Raw genomic sequence first — 13,809 nt, 5'->3', positions numbered from 1 at the left:
TCCCGCAATGTCCAGGAGTCTTGGTGGAGTCCAGAAACTCATCCTAATTCTGCCCCAAAAGGAATCCTCTAGAACATACGAGGCAACAAGTCATCCATTTCAGGCCAAGCATGAGCATACCTAAGACTGTCTCCCTACCCTTCAGAGGAACCTACTCAGGGCCAAGGTGCCTGCTCTGGAAGGGGTGGAAGTGCCTCACCTAGCCTATATTACACTCTGAGCTCAGTGGGCACAAAGCTTTAACTCTTTGCCTTTGAGGGATTCAGAACAATCATCTAACAAGTACCGATGAGGAAAAAAGGCATCCACTAGCCCATTCAGTTCCATCCACTGCTTTGCTTAAGTCTGTCCCACTGGGAAATGGGTACCAAGGATCCTGAAAACTGACTCCAAACTTTATTTGGGGAAGACTTTCAGACCATGACTTAGAGCCCTAAATCTATGGGAAAAGGAGTGTCATGTGGACCAACGCAGCCTACATCTTCAGTTACCCCAGTTAACCTGGCTAGTAAAGATGAAAGAAATACCCCTAACATGCATGCCATTTGTACCCAAAAGTAGTGTTTTAAATTTCAAGAAATAAAATTCCAAACAGATTTTTTTATTAAAAATATCTCCTTGGTAAAGACATTTAAAAATGATATCAGCTAAAGCGCAAATCAAAATGTTTGGGATTCAGGCAAAACTACACTGAGGGGCAAAACCAAAACCTGAAATGTGTTCATCTGAAAGAAATGATTTTTCAAAAACTCTTCGTGCCATCCAGAGTTCCATGCTACCCTTCAAGATTAGCTAACCATGGGTAAGAAGAGGGTGTCCTTAGCTGAGGTTGGAAACTTAGTGCTATGATGGGGTTGGCGGGGTGCTCAGACCTCACACCCTGTGGAGAACACAGCTGGTGAGTCCAGAGTCAGAAGATTCTGCATCTCTTCTTCAGGCTTGAGACTTCTATAAACCTTTCTAATCCCATCATCTCTCTGTCCAACTACTAACTCAATCAGTATGGTATACCTGATTAGATTCCAGACTGCCTATTGGATTCATCCTGATTGGATCTTCATTTTTCTCCAGATTAATTGATTGATCAGATATCAATTCAGGAAACAGAAAGAATAATGGAGGGGGTAATCAAGGACTCATTCATTGATTCACTTAACAAGTATTGATTGAAATTTACCAATATGGACAGTTATATTCCTGGGTTTGATCAGGGAAGGAATTGCTGGTACTTGACATTGGACAACAAAAAAACAAAACTTGAAATCATCATTGTTGGGGGAACTTTGGCCATATCAAAATTACCAAAATGTCCCTGAATGAAAACAGCTTCATGAAAACAGTGGTATTGTTCCCAAAGGAAACAAAATAAACCCATCCTTGTATCAACTTGTCACCTAGGTGTTATGTAGGAAACATAGGAGACCGTGAGCCTATTCAGGCAGGAAGGGAAGAGCTTTTGTGGATGTGGTTTGTTTTCCAGCCTTCTCTGAAGGTTGACAGGTCAAAATCTCAGTGAGAAGTAAGAGTAGGGCTGGACAGTTTGGAGCTGGGCATTCCTCAATGGACGACATGATTGATTGCAACAGTGTAAAATAAGGCAGTTTTTTCCCTCTTGGGAAGGAGGGAGATTTAAAGACCTTTCTCTGGGTGATATTTAGAAAGTAAAAAAGAGTGGCTCAAAGGAAACAGTGTCATCTTTGAGGGTGTTTCTTCCTAGAAAGTTGGGATCAGCACAGCAAACACCATGAAAAGACTAAATCTAAGAATGTGAGAAGAGGGAGAGATGTGAGTCCTGGGATCAGACATTTCCAAGACTGAGAGCCACTGAGAGTGGACACTGTAGGCTCTTTGGGAACTTGGAGCCAGGGAAGAAATAAACGTGGGTCAGTCGCAAATAACAGTCATCCAGGGGCAGGTGCTACCAGGAGCGGTTTTCTTTAAGTTTTTTTCTTAGGACATTTTCCAGATGGCAAATAGCCCCAGCCACCTTCCAGCAGTCTTGGAAGCCAAACCATAATCCCATGGGTAACCTTTCCAAGCGTATTTACATAATTACTCTTTCCTAAAACTTAGCGAAGTTCAACACAGATTCTGATCAAGGAGATGCCATTAGGCACAGAAATAAAATTCTGTTTTTCTCTTCATAAATAACAACACCTTTCCTGCACTAAATTCAGAAGCTCCGTGTGGTGTTTCAGGTTCTGCCACTTTCAGGGATGACTCTCACCTGGGCTACATCACACAGAGATTCTTTTGAAGTTTAAGGTCACAAATAAAGGGAGACCCTTTCTCCATCTTCAAGAATTTTCCTTGTCTCTCTCCCCCCACCATTTATTTGATGACCAAACGATACTTATATACCTCTGCCACCAAGGTGAGGACTCTTTGAAGGGTTTTCTCCCTCTTGGTCACTTTCCAGAAGATTCCTTTTACCACATTTCTACCATGGCTATAAGTGGCCTTTGCAGAAAATAGGGTTAAATTGGATTCTACTCAATAGACATTTTAACTCCTATGTCACCAATCCCTTTTATTAATGGCCTGCAATAGAGTGAGATTAGTAACAATGATTATCATAAACCTTTCTGTTTACTGAACATAAACTGGGTGAGCAATGGCGTGGGCACTTTTTATTCACTACTTCAGATAACCTTCAGAGAAAATCTAAACATCACTGCTGTTTTCCCCTATCTTGGGCTGGTGAACCACGGTCTCTGCCAGGTAGAAAAATCTTCCCATTTCTGTGCAGTGAATAATTAGGTGATAGGATCAGAAGGACCCCTTGAATTGTCAGACAACCTAAATCTTGGAAAGGACTGACTGAGAGACTTCACGTGATGTTAGTGGAAATGCGGAAATCGCAGAGTCTAAGCAGGGGTTGTTTCCATGGCATCACATCTTCTATGAAATCCAAAAAGGGCATTGTTTAAAGTGACAAGTTGAAACTAATTCTCTGAAGAAAACTCGAGGGCTGGTATGGAAAGCTACAAAAGCAGCCAGACTCCAAGTTGGTCATTCTCATATATGTGGGAATTTGGGGGATATTCAGAAGTACTTTCCTGTCTGAGCAGTAATCAGCTGTGGAAGTTGTATCAGAGAAAATGAGACAGACACAGGTTTATGCAGTGAAGGCAAATTTTATTCAGGACTATGACCATGGATAACCCAGCATGTAACTTGGCTTCATTCACAATTCAACAAATGCAACTAGGGATTCACAGCCAAGTAGCAGGGGTTTTGTTGGCCGGTAAATTACTGAGAGGAGACGTCAGGTCTGGGAGAGATTCTGGCTGAACGAATGTAATAGATTTCTTGCTAAAGGCAGCCCAGCATGATCTGATACCAATAGTGGGCAGTGAGGAAATTTGATCAGGTTTTTGGGGTCATCAGATATCAAGCATGGGGATTTTTGCTGAACTGACTTATGGTTCTTATTGAAACTGGATTTTACAAGGAAGTACACAGACAATCCCAGGAGAGGATTCAGGAGCCTGAATAAATTTTGGTCAAACAAAGAACGTTTTCAGTTGAGGGGATTGTGTTGGGGCACTGGGTGGACGGTGCAAACGCTGATTTAGTGAAGTGTGTGGCCAACTTGGGAACAGGTGAAAGTCACTGATGCTGGGCAGGGAGGGCACAGGCAGGTCACGTGGGAGTTGGAATGAAGAGGGGATCCTTTGAAAGATTTCCATGCTCTGATTAACGGTCTCACACTCACTGTGATGGGTGCCTGGAGATGACGTTGTCAGTGGACAAAGGAGCAAAAAGGGAGAGAGCACGAACCGCATCCTGGCCTGGACAGAGCAGTCGTGTTGGAGACCCACAGAGGTGGAAAGACACAGGAGTCCCCATAGCCTTGGCAGTTTACAGGAGGCTTAAGGGTGGGTGTGGGGAAAACAGAGGAGGATGGCCGCTGGAATGCTGATTGGTCCACTGGGGTCTTGTTCTCTGTACGGTGATGGGTTGCTATGAACTGAATGTTTGTTCCCCATCCCCTACTCCTCCTGCCACACCCAAACACACGCACATCCCACAGATTCATATCTTGAAGCTTTATTCCCCAATGTGATGGGATTTGGAGGTGGTCCCTTAGAAGGTAACTAGGTTTGGAGGACGTCATGGAGATGGAGCCCCATGATAGGTTTAGTGCCCTTAGAAGGGAATGAAGAGACCTGAGCTCCCCCACGCCCCACCATGTGAGGAAACTAGGAAGCTAGCTCCCTCCACCACCCGACCATGCTGCCTCCCTGATCTCAGCCTTCCAGTCTCCAGAATCATAAGATATAAATTTTCTTTGTTTAAGCCACTCGTCCATAGTATTTTGCTATAGTCGCCTTAATCAAGTAAAACACATATGAATGGGATAGCAAGAGTGTATGGGATAGTGTAAGCCTTTGTGGTCCCATGAATGTTTTCTTTGGACAAATCACACAAAACACAATAAGAAGGTGATGCTGTCCATAGTAGGTTAAAATAAAATACAGGTCACATGATTGACTTTCTACTGTAATCCATTCTTATATAAGGTTCCCTATGAATATAGCAATCACTCTTTCATTCATTATTTCAGGTCATATCTTATTAATATTTACAATAATCCTGGGGTTCCACTAGGTGTAGATGAAGTTTAGGAAGTGAAAGTTACATGGATCCAATCCTTGTGGAATTGAAACTCATCTCATAGGATTAGCAGAAACTGGAAACTAATAGAAATTCTTGAGTTTGTCTCACAGAACAGCAGAGAAGGGAATAGCTTGTTTAAAACACTCCTCTTGTAACCTGAGGTCACCTGTCAAGCTTGTCTTCATTGTTCCTGCAAATTTCATACCCTGAAATCTTCCCATACCTTAAACAATACATTACAACACTCCTTTTACTGTGACCTATAGATAACACCTCTGACATATAAGTCACTATAGTAATGGTTCTTTAAGTTGTTTTTTTCAGGTCATGGATCTAGTCTTGCCCAGTTCAAACCAGTCAAGACCAGCGACCATTCATTTGGGCCTGTGGCAGTGCACAGTGAATGACCATTTGACGTCAGAGGGCTAAAAACTGCATCCTCAGATCATGCTAATGCCACCATCTTCTGAACATGCATCCCATGTAGTAGCATGTAACAGAGATATGCCTGCACAGAGCAGTGATTACCTCACCTTTTTCCTGCCTTCAATCACCTTTCCCTGTACCTCCTACCTTACTATACCCTTCACCCATAAATATCCCTGCTCCCTTGCCTTTGAAGTGGTAGACCTCAGACTTGTTCTCCGGTCTCCTCCCTTAGCTGCCTTGTAAATTAGCCCTTTCTCTGTTGCAAACCTTAGAATCTTGTTGTTTGGCTTGCTGATCGTTGAGCAAATGAACCTGGTTCAGTAACAGAATATTGCAATTCATATTTGTAAGCATCTTAGATCAGCATGCTGAGATGTCCAAAGGGTGATCATTATGGTGAAAGCACCAGAGATTGCAAAGTTCTGTAAATTTTCATTATATTTCCACTCAAGTTTCTGTATTTTATTGAACATTTTCTATTGTCAGATTCTTTCCCATGACCAGTGATGAAAATAGGGGCATTATCATTTTGGAAAATCAAGACCCAACCTACAGTGAATTGGAGAATTAAAGAGACAGAGTTTAAGAAGCTTCCATGAGGAACAAAAAAGAGGATTTCAGTTTTTTAGATTCCACATATAAGTGAGAACATACTATGTTTATCTTTCTCTGACATATTTCACTTAGCATAATGCCCTCATAGTTCATCCTTTTTGTGGAATATGGTAGGATATCTTTCTTTTCATGGCATAATACTATATAGATAGTATATATATTATATATACTATACATATATGTATATATACACACACATATGAGGAGGAAGTTCAGGAGAGATGCTTCTTCTATCTGTATTATTGGAATATTTTACACTGAGAATGTTGTTGTTTATTACTTGGGCAAATCCAACAAAAGAATGGAAAACAAATGGAGTTTTCTTTCATAGGTAATTTACGTGGACATATGTATTGACTGCAAGTGCTATTTCTTCTGTACCCTACATGTTTATATTATTGTCAGCCAGCTAACTTTGATTTTCTCCAAATTGGCATTTTAGTTAAAAATAATATTTGACTATAAACTGATGATAAAGCTTTCCATGGACCATGCAGTTATAATCTTTTACTGCCATGCAAGTCTCTGTGGGCAGTTATGGGCAGTGATTGAGACACTGTTCCTGCCCTTTATGGGACAATATCTGTCTAACAGGGGAGATTGTCATGAAAAAATAATTTTAATAAGTATCGTTATCCTATGATCCAGAAATCTCACTCTTTGGTATCCGTCCAAATGACTTGAAACCTTATATCCACACAAAAACAGGCACATGGAAGTTTATGCCAGCTGTTTCATAATTGCCAACACTTGGAAGCAACCAAGTTGTCATTCAGTACATGAAAGAATCAATAAACTGTGATATATACAGAAAATGGAATGTTATCAAACCATGAAAATGCATGGAAGAACACTCAGTGTCTATTACTAACTGAAAGAATCAATCTGAAAAAGGCTACTTACTGTATAAGTCCAACTATATGGTATTTTGGAAAAGGCGGACTCTGAGAACAGTGAAAAAAATCAGTTGAGGTGTTGAGGTGATGAGGTGGGGTTGATGTGGATGAGGGATAATTAGGCAGAGCAAAGATGATTTTTAGGGCAGTGAAAATACTCTGTATGATACTAAAGTGGTGGATACATGTCATTATATATTTGTCAAAACTCAGAATGCACAACACCAAGAGGGAACCTCAGTATAAGCTATATACTTTGGTTGATGATGATGTGTCAATGTAGGTTCATGTGTTATAACAAATGTACCAATCCAGTGGGGAATGTTGATAGCTGGGGAGGCTATGCACATGGTGGGGGAAGGATTTAAATGGAAACTCTCTTACCTTGTGCTCAATATTACTTAGAACACAAAACTGCTCTAAAATATAAAGTCTACTTTAAAAAGTATAATTGTAATCCTTCCAGTTCTGAAATTTTGTTTTTCTAAATATTTTTTAAAGAACAAACAATTCTTTTTGAATGGTCTTTAAAATCAGTTTTAAAGACACTTTTCCTTTGAGGATCCAAATCAAGTTAACATTTTTTAAAATATCCACATGCATTTTTTTTTTAATTGGAGTATAGTGCTTTACAATGTTGTGTTAGTTTCTGCTGTACAGCAAAGTGAATCAGCTATACGTATACATATATCCCCTCCTTTTGGGATTTCCTTCCCACATAGGTCATTACAGAGCACTGAGTAGAGTGCCTTGTGCTATACAGTAGGTTCTCATTAGTTATCTATTTTATACGTAGCAGTGTATATATGTCAATCCCAATCTCTCAGTTCATCCCACCCCCTCTTTCCTCCCTTGGTGTCCATACGTTTGTTCTCTATGTCTGTGTCTCTATTTCTGCTTTGCAAATAGGTTCATCTGTATCCTATTTCTAGATTCCAATATATGTGTTAATATACGATATTTGTTTTTCTCTTTCTGACTTACTTCACTTTGTATGAGTCTCTAGGTCCATCCATGTCTCTGCAAATGGCACAATTTCATTCCTTCTTATGGCTGAGTAATATTCCATTGTGTATATGTACCACATCTTCTTTATCCATTCCTCAGTTGATGGGCATTTAGATTGCTTCCATGTCCTGGCTATTGTAAATAGTGCTGCAATGAACATTGGGGTGCATGTATCTTTTGGAATTATGGTTTTCTCTGGGTATATGCCCAGGAGTGGGATTGCTGAGTCATATGGTAGTTCTATTTTTAGTTTTTTTAAGGAACTTCCTGGCAAGGGATTAATCTCCAAAATGTACAAACAGCTTATGCAGCTCAATATCAAAAAAACAAAAATCCAATCAAAACATGGGTGGAAGACCTAAATAGACATTACTCCAAAGAAGACATACAGATGGCCAAGAGGCACATGAAAAGCTGCTCAACATCACTAATTATTAGAGAAATGCAAATCAAAACCACAATGAGGTATCACCTCACACCAGTCAGAATGGCCATCATTAAAAAATCTACATACGATAAATGCTGGAGAGGGTGTGGAGAAAAGGGAACCCTCTTACACTGTTGGTGGAAATGTAAATTTATACACGCATTTTTTTTAAGTACTGAATTGTCTTTATAATTTTAAAAGACAATTTATATCTTCTATATTTATATAAATTACAGCACAAATATTTATACTAAATGAGCATTTACATTACAGCGATGTTTTTAGAATGCTGAACACTACAGACCTGCTTGCAACACTGGTTTATGTCATTTGGTTTGATCTACCAACAGGTGGCCTAGGAGTCATGAGGCTCAGAATGTCTATCACCAGAGAGGAATGGAATCTTTCCTATGACATTCCCCCTGCCCCTCCCAGTGCTGGCTGCCAAAGCACCTTGGGTGAATGATGATTCATTGCTGGCCTCATGTAAATGATGAGTCCTTTCTTCTTTCCTTCCTGTTGTAAGAATAGAGGGTAAGCTTGAGGAATGAAGAACGCTGGGGGTGTCTGCTAGCAGGGGAAAAGAAGGAAACAAGTCATTTATTGAGCTCCTACTGTATGCCAGGTCCAGCGCTAAGGCCTCAACATGCATCATCTCATTCATTCTACAGGAACCCCATATGCTGTTTGTGCCTGATTACCTCCATTTTATGGAGAAGCTGTGCCTCTTGCCTAAGATCCCCCCCAGCCCAATATCCACTCGATCCCCTGAGCCAACAATACCAGCCCCTGAATCCTCAGCAAGGAACCTTCATTTGGGTGCCCTTTGTTTATGGTCTCTGTGATGGTTAATTTTATGTAACATTGATTATGGGTATTTCTGAGATGGTGTTTCTGGAAGAGATTAGCATTGGAATCCATCAACTGAGTAAAGAGATCTGTCCTCACCAATGTGGGTGGGCATCATCCAATATCTTGGGGGCCTGAGTGAACAAGACACTCTTCTCTCCCTCTTTCTCTTCTTGACCATGAACATAGCAGCTTTTGGCTCTTGAGACTTGAGACTCCAGGACTTACATGAGTCGTCCCCTGGTTCTCAAGCCTTTAGCCTCCAACTTGGAGTTACATCATCAGCTTTCCCAGTTTTCAGCCCTAAGCTTTGGCCTGAGTTATAAAACTGGCTTTGCTCGTACTCTAGCTTTCAGACTGTGAGATTCCTCCATCTCTGTAACCGTGTAAATCCATTCCCGTAATAAATCCCTCCTAATATATATCTGTATATACAGATGACTCTTGAACAACATACCTTTGAACTGCTCAGATCCACTTACCCGTGGATATTTTTCTATAGTAAATGTAGCCCTACACCATCTGCAGTTGGTTGAATCTGAGGATGTGGAACTGAGGGTAGGGAGGGTTGACTATGAGTTATAAGATGTATATAGGAGGTGTTTTTTTATACATGCTGATATGTTGATAATAAAGCATGCTATACTAATCTTCCCTGATAGGGAGAGATAGTAGGTATTATAGGATTAATGTCAGTCTTTCAATGACATGACGTAACCCTACAAAAGGATATAATTTCTTTTTTTTTAATTAATTAATTTACTTATTTATTTATTTATTTTTGGCTGTGTTGGATCTTCGTTTCTGTGCGAGGGCTTTCTCTAGTTGCAGCAAGCGGGGGCCACTCTTCATCGCGGTGAGCGGGCCTCTCACTATCACGGCCTCTCTTGTTGCAGAGCACAGGCTCCAGACGTGCAGGCTCAGTAGTTGTGGCTCACGGGCCTAGTTGCTCCGCGGCATGTGGGATCTTCCCAGACCAGGGCTCGAACCCGTGTCCCCTGCATTAGCAGGCAGATTCTCAACCACTTCGCCACCAGGGAAACCCCAGGATATAATTTCTTAATGTGGTTTGGAAATACTAAAACCCTGTTATATGCCCGTATGATTTTAGTATTATGCTAAAAGGAAATTGTATGTCTTTACTGGTCACAACTAGTTTAATTCAAGGAGGACCACTACCCCCTCATGACAAGCATGGTTTGACAAGGACAAGAGACTCTGGTTCATCTGCAGTGTGGACGACCCCTTCCAGAACTGGAGGTCTTGACTTGTGTAGTGAAGTCCTTTCCCAGCACACACGAAGGCCAGGAACTGGGACTAATGGACCCACTTAGAGAACTATGAGGACTGCTCATGTCCAGGGTCATGGCCTGAGTCAGCAGTGAGGGCCCTGTCAAGAGCTCGTCATTGACCACTGAGTATTTTCCCCTTGTTGTGTGTATTAACCCACTGAACAGCCACAGAAGTATGTAAGGAGGTCAAAGATGTCCAAGACAGAATAGAGAACTGATGGGAATAGTAGGGTTCCCGATCATAGACAATTTGGTGCATTTTCTTTCATCAGTAACTGGAGATTACTGAGGTGAAAACAGAGAAAACAGGATAATATACCATGGAGGACACCAGTCCATTTACACTGAAGGTCTCTTTATTTCTGACCATTTCTTTACAATCACCCCCCCCCCAGGAATAACGACAACATGTGTGTCTCCAGCCCAAATTTCCATCCAGAAATTTAGGTTCATATTTCTGATGCTATAAGCACATGTCCCCGAAAGTCCCCTCACCTCCCAGCGTCTACATTTCCAGTGCAATCTTGCACCTGTGCTGGATCACCTTTCCTTTTCCCATTCACATTGAGCTGATGTCTGAAATCACAGGTCTGTTTTCCTTTCATGATGCATCTATTGTCTAGATTTTGGTTTCCAAATGCCCAGAAGAAAGCTTTTGATAGATGCACCCAACTAGACAGAGATATAGCAGTGGTATAGAAAGGGCTCCTCTTGATAGAATGTCTTATTGCCCCAGTGAGGACATGGGCTGGAGCTAAGCCAGATGGCCCTGGGACATCCTAAATTCCTCATTATCTCAATTAGCTCATCCTGAAGCTGGGCAAGTCTGCCCAGGTGGAGAGCTCCATGAGGGCTGTAACTTTCCTGAGGGGCAGGATAAAACTCATCACTTAAATGGGGCATACCAGTGGTGTGACACAGCAGCTTCTCCATGATGGTCATAGAGAGGAGGTTCCCACACAGGCTAAAGGTCCTGAGCTGGGAACAGTGGCTCAGGACAGGCAGGATGGACTCAAGTTGAAAGTCACTGATCCCACACTGCTCTAAGTTCAGTTCCTGGAGGGAGGCTGCAACTTGCTCCAGGAGAACTTGGAGGAGCACAGGACTAAAGTCGGTCAGCGTCACACGACTCAGATCCAGGCCTTTTAGCTGACGGATGTTTGGGCACTGAGACAGATGGATCAAGTCTGAATCTGTAAGCCGGCAGTTAGTTATTGAGAGGTTGTCCAAGGGGGTCTTCAGGCATCTGGGGAGAAAACAAGCAATTAGGTCTGAGAAACCAGGGTGGCATGAGCTAAAGTTGGCAGGTAGTTGATTTGCCCAAATCCAAGGTCCTACTAACTGCCTTAAGAAGGTCAATACCTAGAATGACCAGTCTCATTTTAGACTGACCCCTGTCATCTTCTTTGTGTGAATGGGTCAACTTTACAGTATCTTGAAAGCTCTCTTTCCTCATGGGTCAAACAGAGTGAAACTTACTTCACCTCTTTTAAATGATGAATGAAGATAATGAAATGCACTAGAACCTGCTCAGCAGAGAGCCCAACACTGAGTCTCAATCAAGTGTGGGCATCACTGAATTTGAATATTGGGAGAGAAAACATAAAATGCTTTCAACTCAGGCTTCTTTCAGACCATGCTTAAGCCCTAGGCACCTGTATCTCTGGGCCAGTTGAGGCTGGTGGGAGACATGTATAGAGAATCAAACTGGACAAGATCCCACATCATCAACAGGGGTTGCCAGTCTGCAGGGGCTCACTTACAATCCTGCATCATCTGCAAACCATCTACCACTTTTTATTATCTGTGGCTCCTGCTCCACTACCATCCGCTCAGAATCATGCATTTCTTAAATATTAATTAACTTTTCTGGAGCAAAAGACAGCCTTTTAGAGACTGGGAATTTGAGACAAGCTCATTGTGTTCACAAACCTGGTAAGCACAGAGATTCTCTCTCTCTTTCTCTCTCTTTCTGCCATGTAGCTTGTGGTATGGTAGTTTCCCAAGCCCTCGCCATGAGTGCAGAGTTCTAACCACTGGACCTCCAGGGAATTCCCCAGAGCTTCTCTTTAGAATTGCTCGGGTCTGAGGTGGTTTCCCTTCTTTAATGCCCTCTTCACTTACCTAATTTCCTAAGTCATCTGACATAGATATCTCTTCCTAAGGAAGAACCCATGTCCACCCTCAATGGATCCTAACCCCATGATCTATAGCTTTCTACTAAGGTGTCCCATTACAGAACCTCTATAGCAGTTTGTTCCTCTACCTTGATTTGTGTGGTTATGGGATACCACACTTCAGGATAGAGCAGCAAAGGACACAGTTCACGTGACATTCTAGTGTTGTGTTCACTGTTACCTGGTCAGTGGCCCACTCTCACCTAAGCATCTGGTCCAGGCAGCCTTCAAGGAAGGAGGGAGATTCCATATAGAGATCCCGGAGGTGGTGCAGCCTGAGGAACTGAGAGGTAATTTGGACAACGTGCTGCTGTTCCTGCTCCTCAAAGGCAGACACAAGAATGGGGGAGAGAAGGAGTCTCTGCACATTACCCATCTGGCCCAGGAGAGGAGCAAACATGGCCAGGGTGGACAGATGCCAGGTGCAATTCACTTGCACCTCCTGGATACAGTCCAGCTGCACCATACTCAGGACCGTCATAATATTTTCCATGGGCATTGAAACGATCTTCAGCTTCTTACAGCACAGGTGTATGGAAACTTTTCTCTGCTCAACCCACCTGATGAGGTAGGTGAGGAAATTATCCAGGGTCCTTTTCTTCAGGCAAAGTTCTATGAACACCTCCAAGGAAGCCAAGGGCTCCTGTGTCATTGACCTGTGTTCAGCCACTGGTACCATTCCTGAGCTTGAGCACCCGTGAGTGCTGGCTCCAGACCACATGCTCCAGAAGATCTGGCCAGTATCCCGTAAATCCAGCACTCGCAGTTTGCACCTCCTATGGGGAACAGATTAGTGGGGGTGCATTAAAATCCACACAGAATAAAACCACTGTCTCAGAATTGACAACAGACTGTCCACCTGTGTTTTTATTTCACATTTCTGTCATCACCTGCTGACTCCCCCTCTTCTCTCTCTGCCTCACTTTCCTCCGTCTCCCTTTCCCCTCCGCCCCTTTCTAGTTCTTCAATTCTAGTACTGTTAAGCGTCACAGGAAGGAGATGGGGCATGTTCTTTCAACCCCCCTTGCATCTAAGGTACCCTTACATATCAGGAAGGCATTTCCCATAGTGAGCCAAGGCCTCTGAACTCCCTCACTGGCATCATCAGAACCCTCTGGTCCATCCCTTGTCCATCTACCTTCCCTCACTCCACCTGTCTCTTCCAGGACGCCCAGGATTTTACCAGGCTATGCGAATCAGACTCACCTAGGGCGAACCTTCTGGGCAAGTAGGACATCAAGTGCTTCCAGCACTGCTTGTAAGGGCCCCACACGAGGCATGTCTATCAGGTCCCCCAGAGGCAGGCGGACAAAGGGCCAGGCTTGCACCATGGCCTTCAGGGTCTCGATGTGTCTCCCATGGAAGGCCTCCATGAACAGTGGTGGGAAGAGCTCAGTGGGCAGATCTTCCACAGCAGAAATGGCTGAGGCCTCATCCCTCAGCAGGCTTGTTCCCGCCAGGTCCAGGAGTCTGGGTGGGGTCTGGACACTCAT

The 13,809-nt window shown here is 42.8% G+C and overlaps 1 protein-coding gene across 1 annotated transcript; it reads right to left on the bottom strand.

The window, feature by feature from the left end:
* Positions 1-10,811: 10,811 nt before the first annotated feature.
* On the bottom strand, positions 10,812-13,809 carry LOC132347949 (PRAME family member 15-like). The gene is made up of 3 exons (XM_059894979.1): positions 13,523-13,809; positions 12,520-13,092; positions 10,812-11,385 (listed from the first exon to the last, which is right to left on the bottom strand). Exons 1-3 carry the CDS (start codon positions 13,807-13,809, stop codon positions 10,812-10,814), a joined length of 1,434 nt encoding a protein of 477 aa, XP_059750962.1.

Source organism: Balaenoptera ricei, chromosome 1, assembly GCF_028023285.1.
Source record: "Balaenoptera ricei isolate mBalRic1 chromosome 1, mBalRic1.hap2, whole genome shotgun sequence".
Taxonomy (NCBI): domain Eukaryota; kingdom Metazoa; phylum Chordata; class Mammalia; order Artiodactyla; family Balaenopteridae; genus Balaenoptera; species Balaenoptera ricei.
Note: the sequence above shows the minus strand (reverse complement) of the source record. Positions and strands in the feature narration are given on the sequence as shown.

What these genes read in the sequence shown, in the direction of transcription:
- LOC132347949 (XM_059894979.1), bottom strand. Translation starts at nt 13,809, where the DNA reads ATGAGTGTCCAGACCCCACCCAGACTCCTGGACCTGGCGGGAACAAGC. An exon ending in GCCCAGAAGGTTCGCCCTAG is followed by an intron (nt 13,093 to 13,522) that starts GTGAGTCTGATT and finishes TGTTCCCCATAG; the next exon opens with GAGGTGCAAACTGCGAGTGC. An exon ending in TGCCTGGACCAGATGCTTAG is followed by an intron (nt 11,386 to 12,519) that starts GTGAGAGTGGGC and finishes TTTTCTCCCCAG; the next exon opens with ATGCCTGAAGACCCCCTTGG.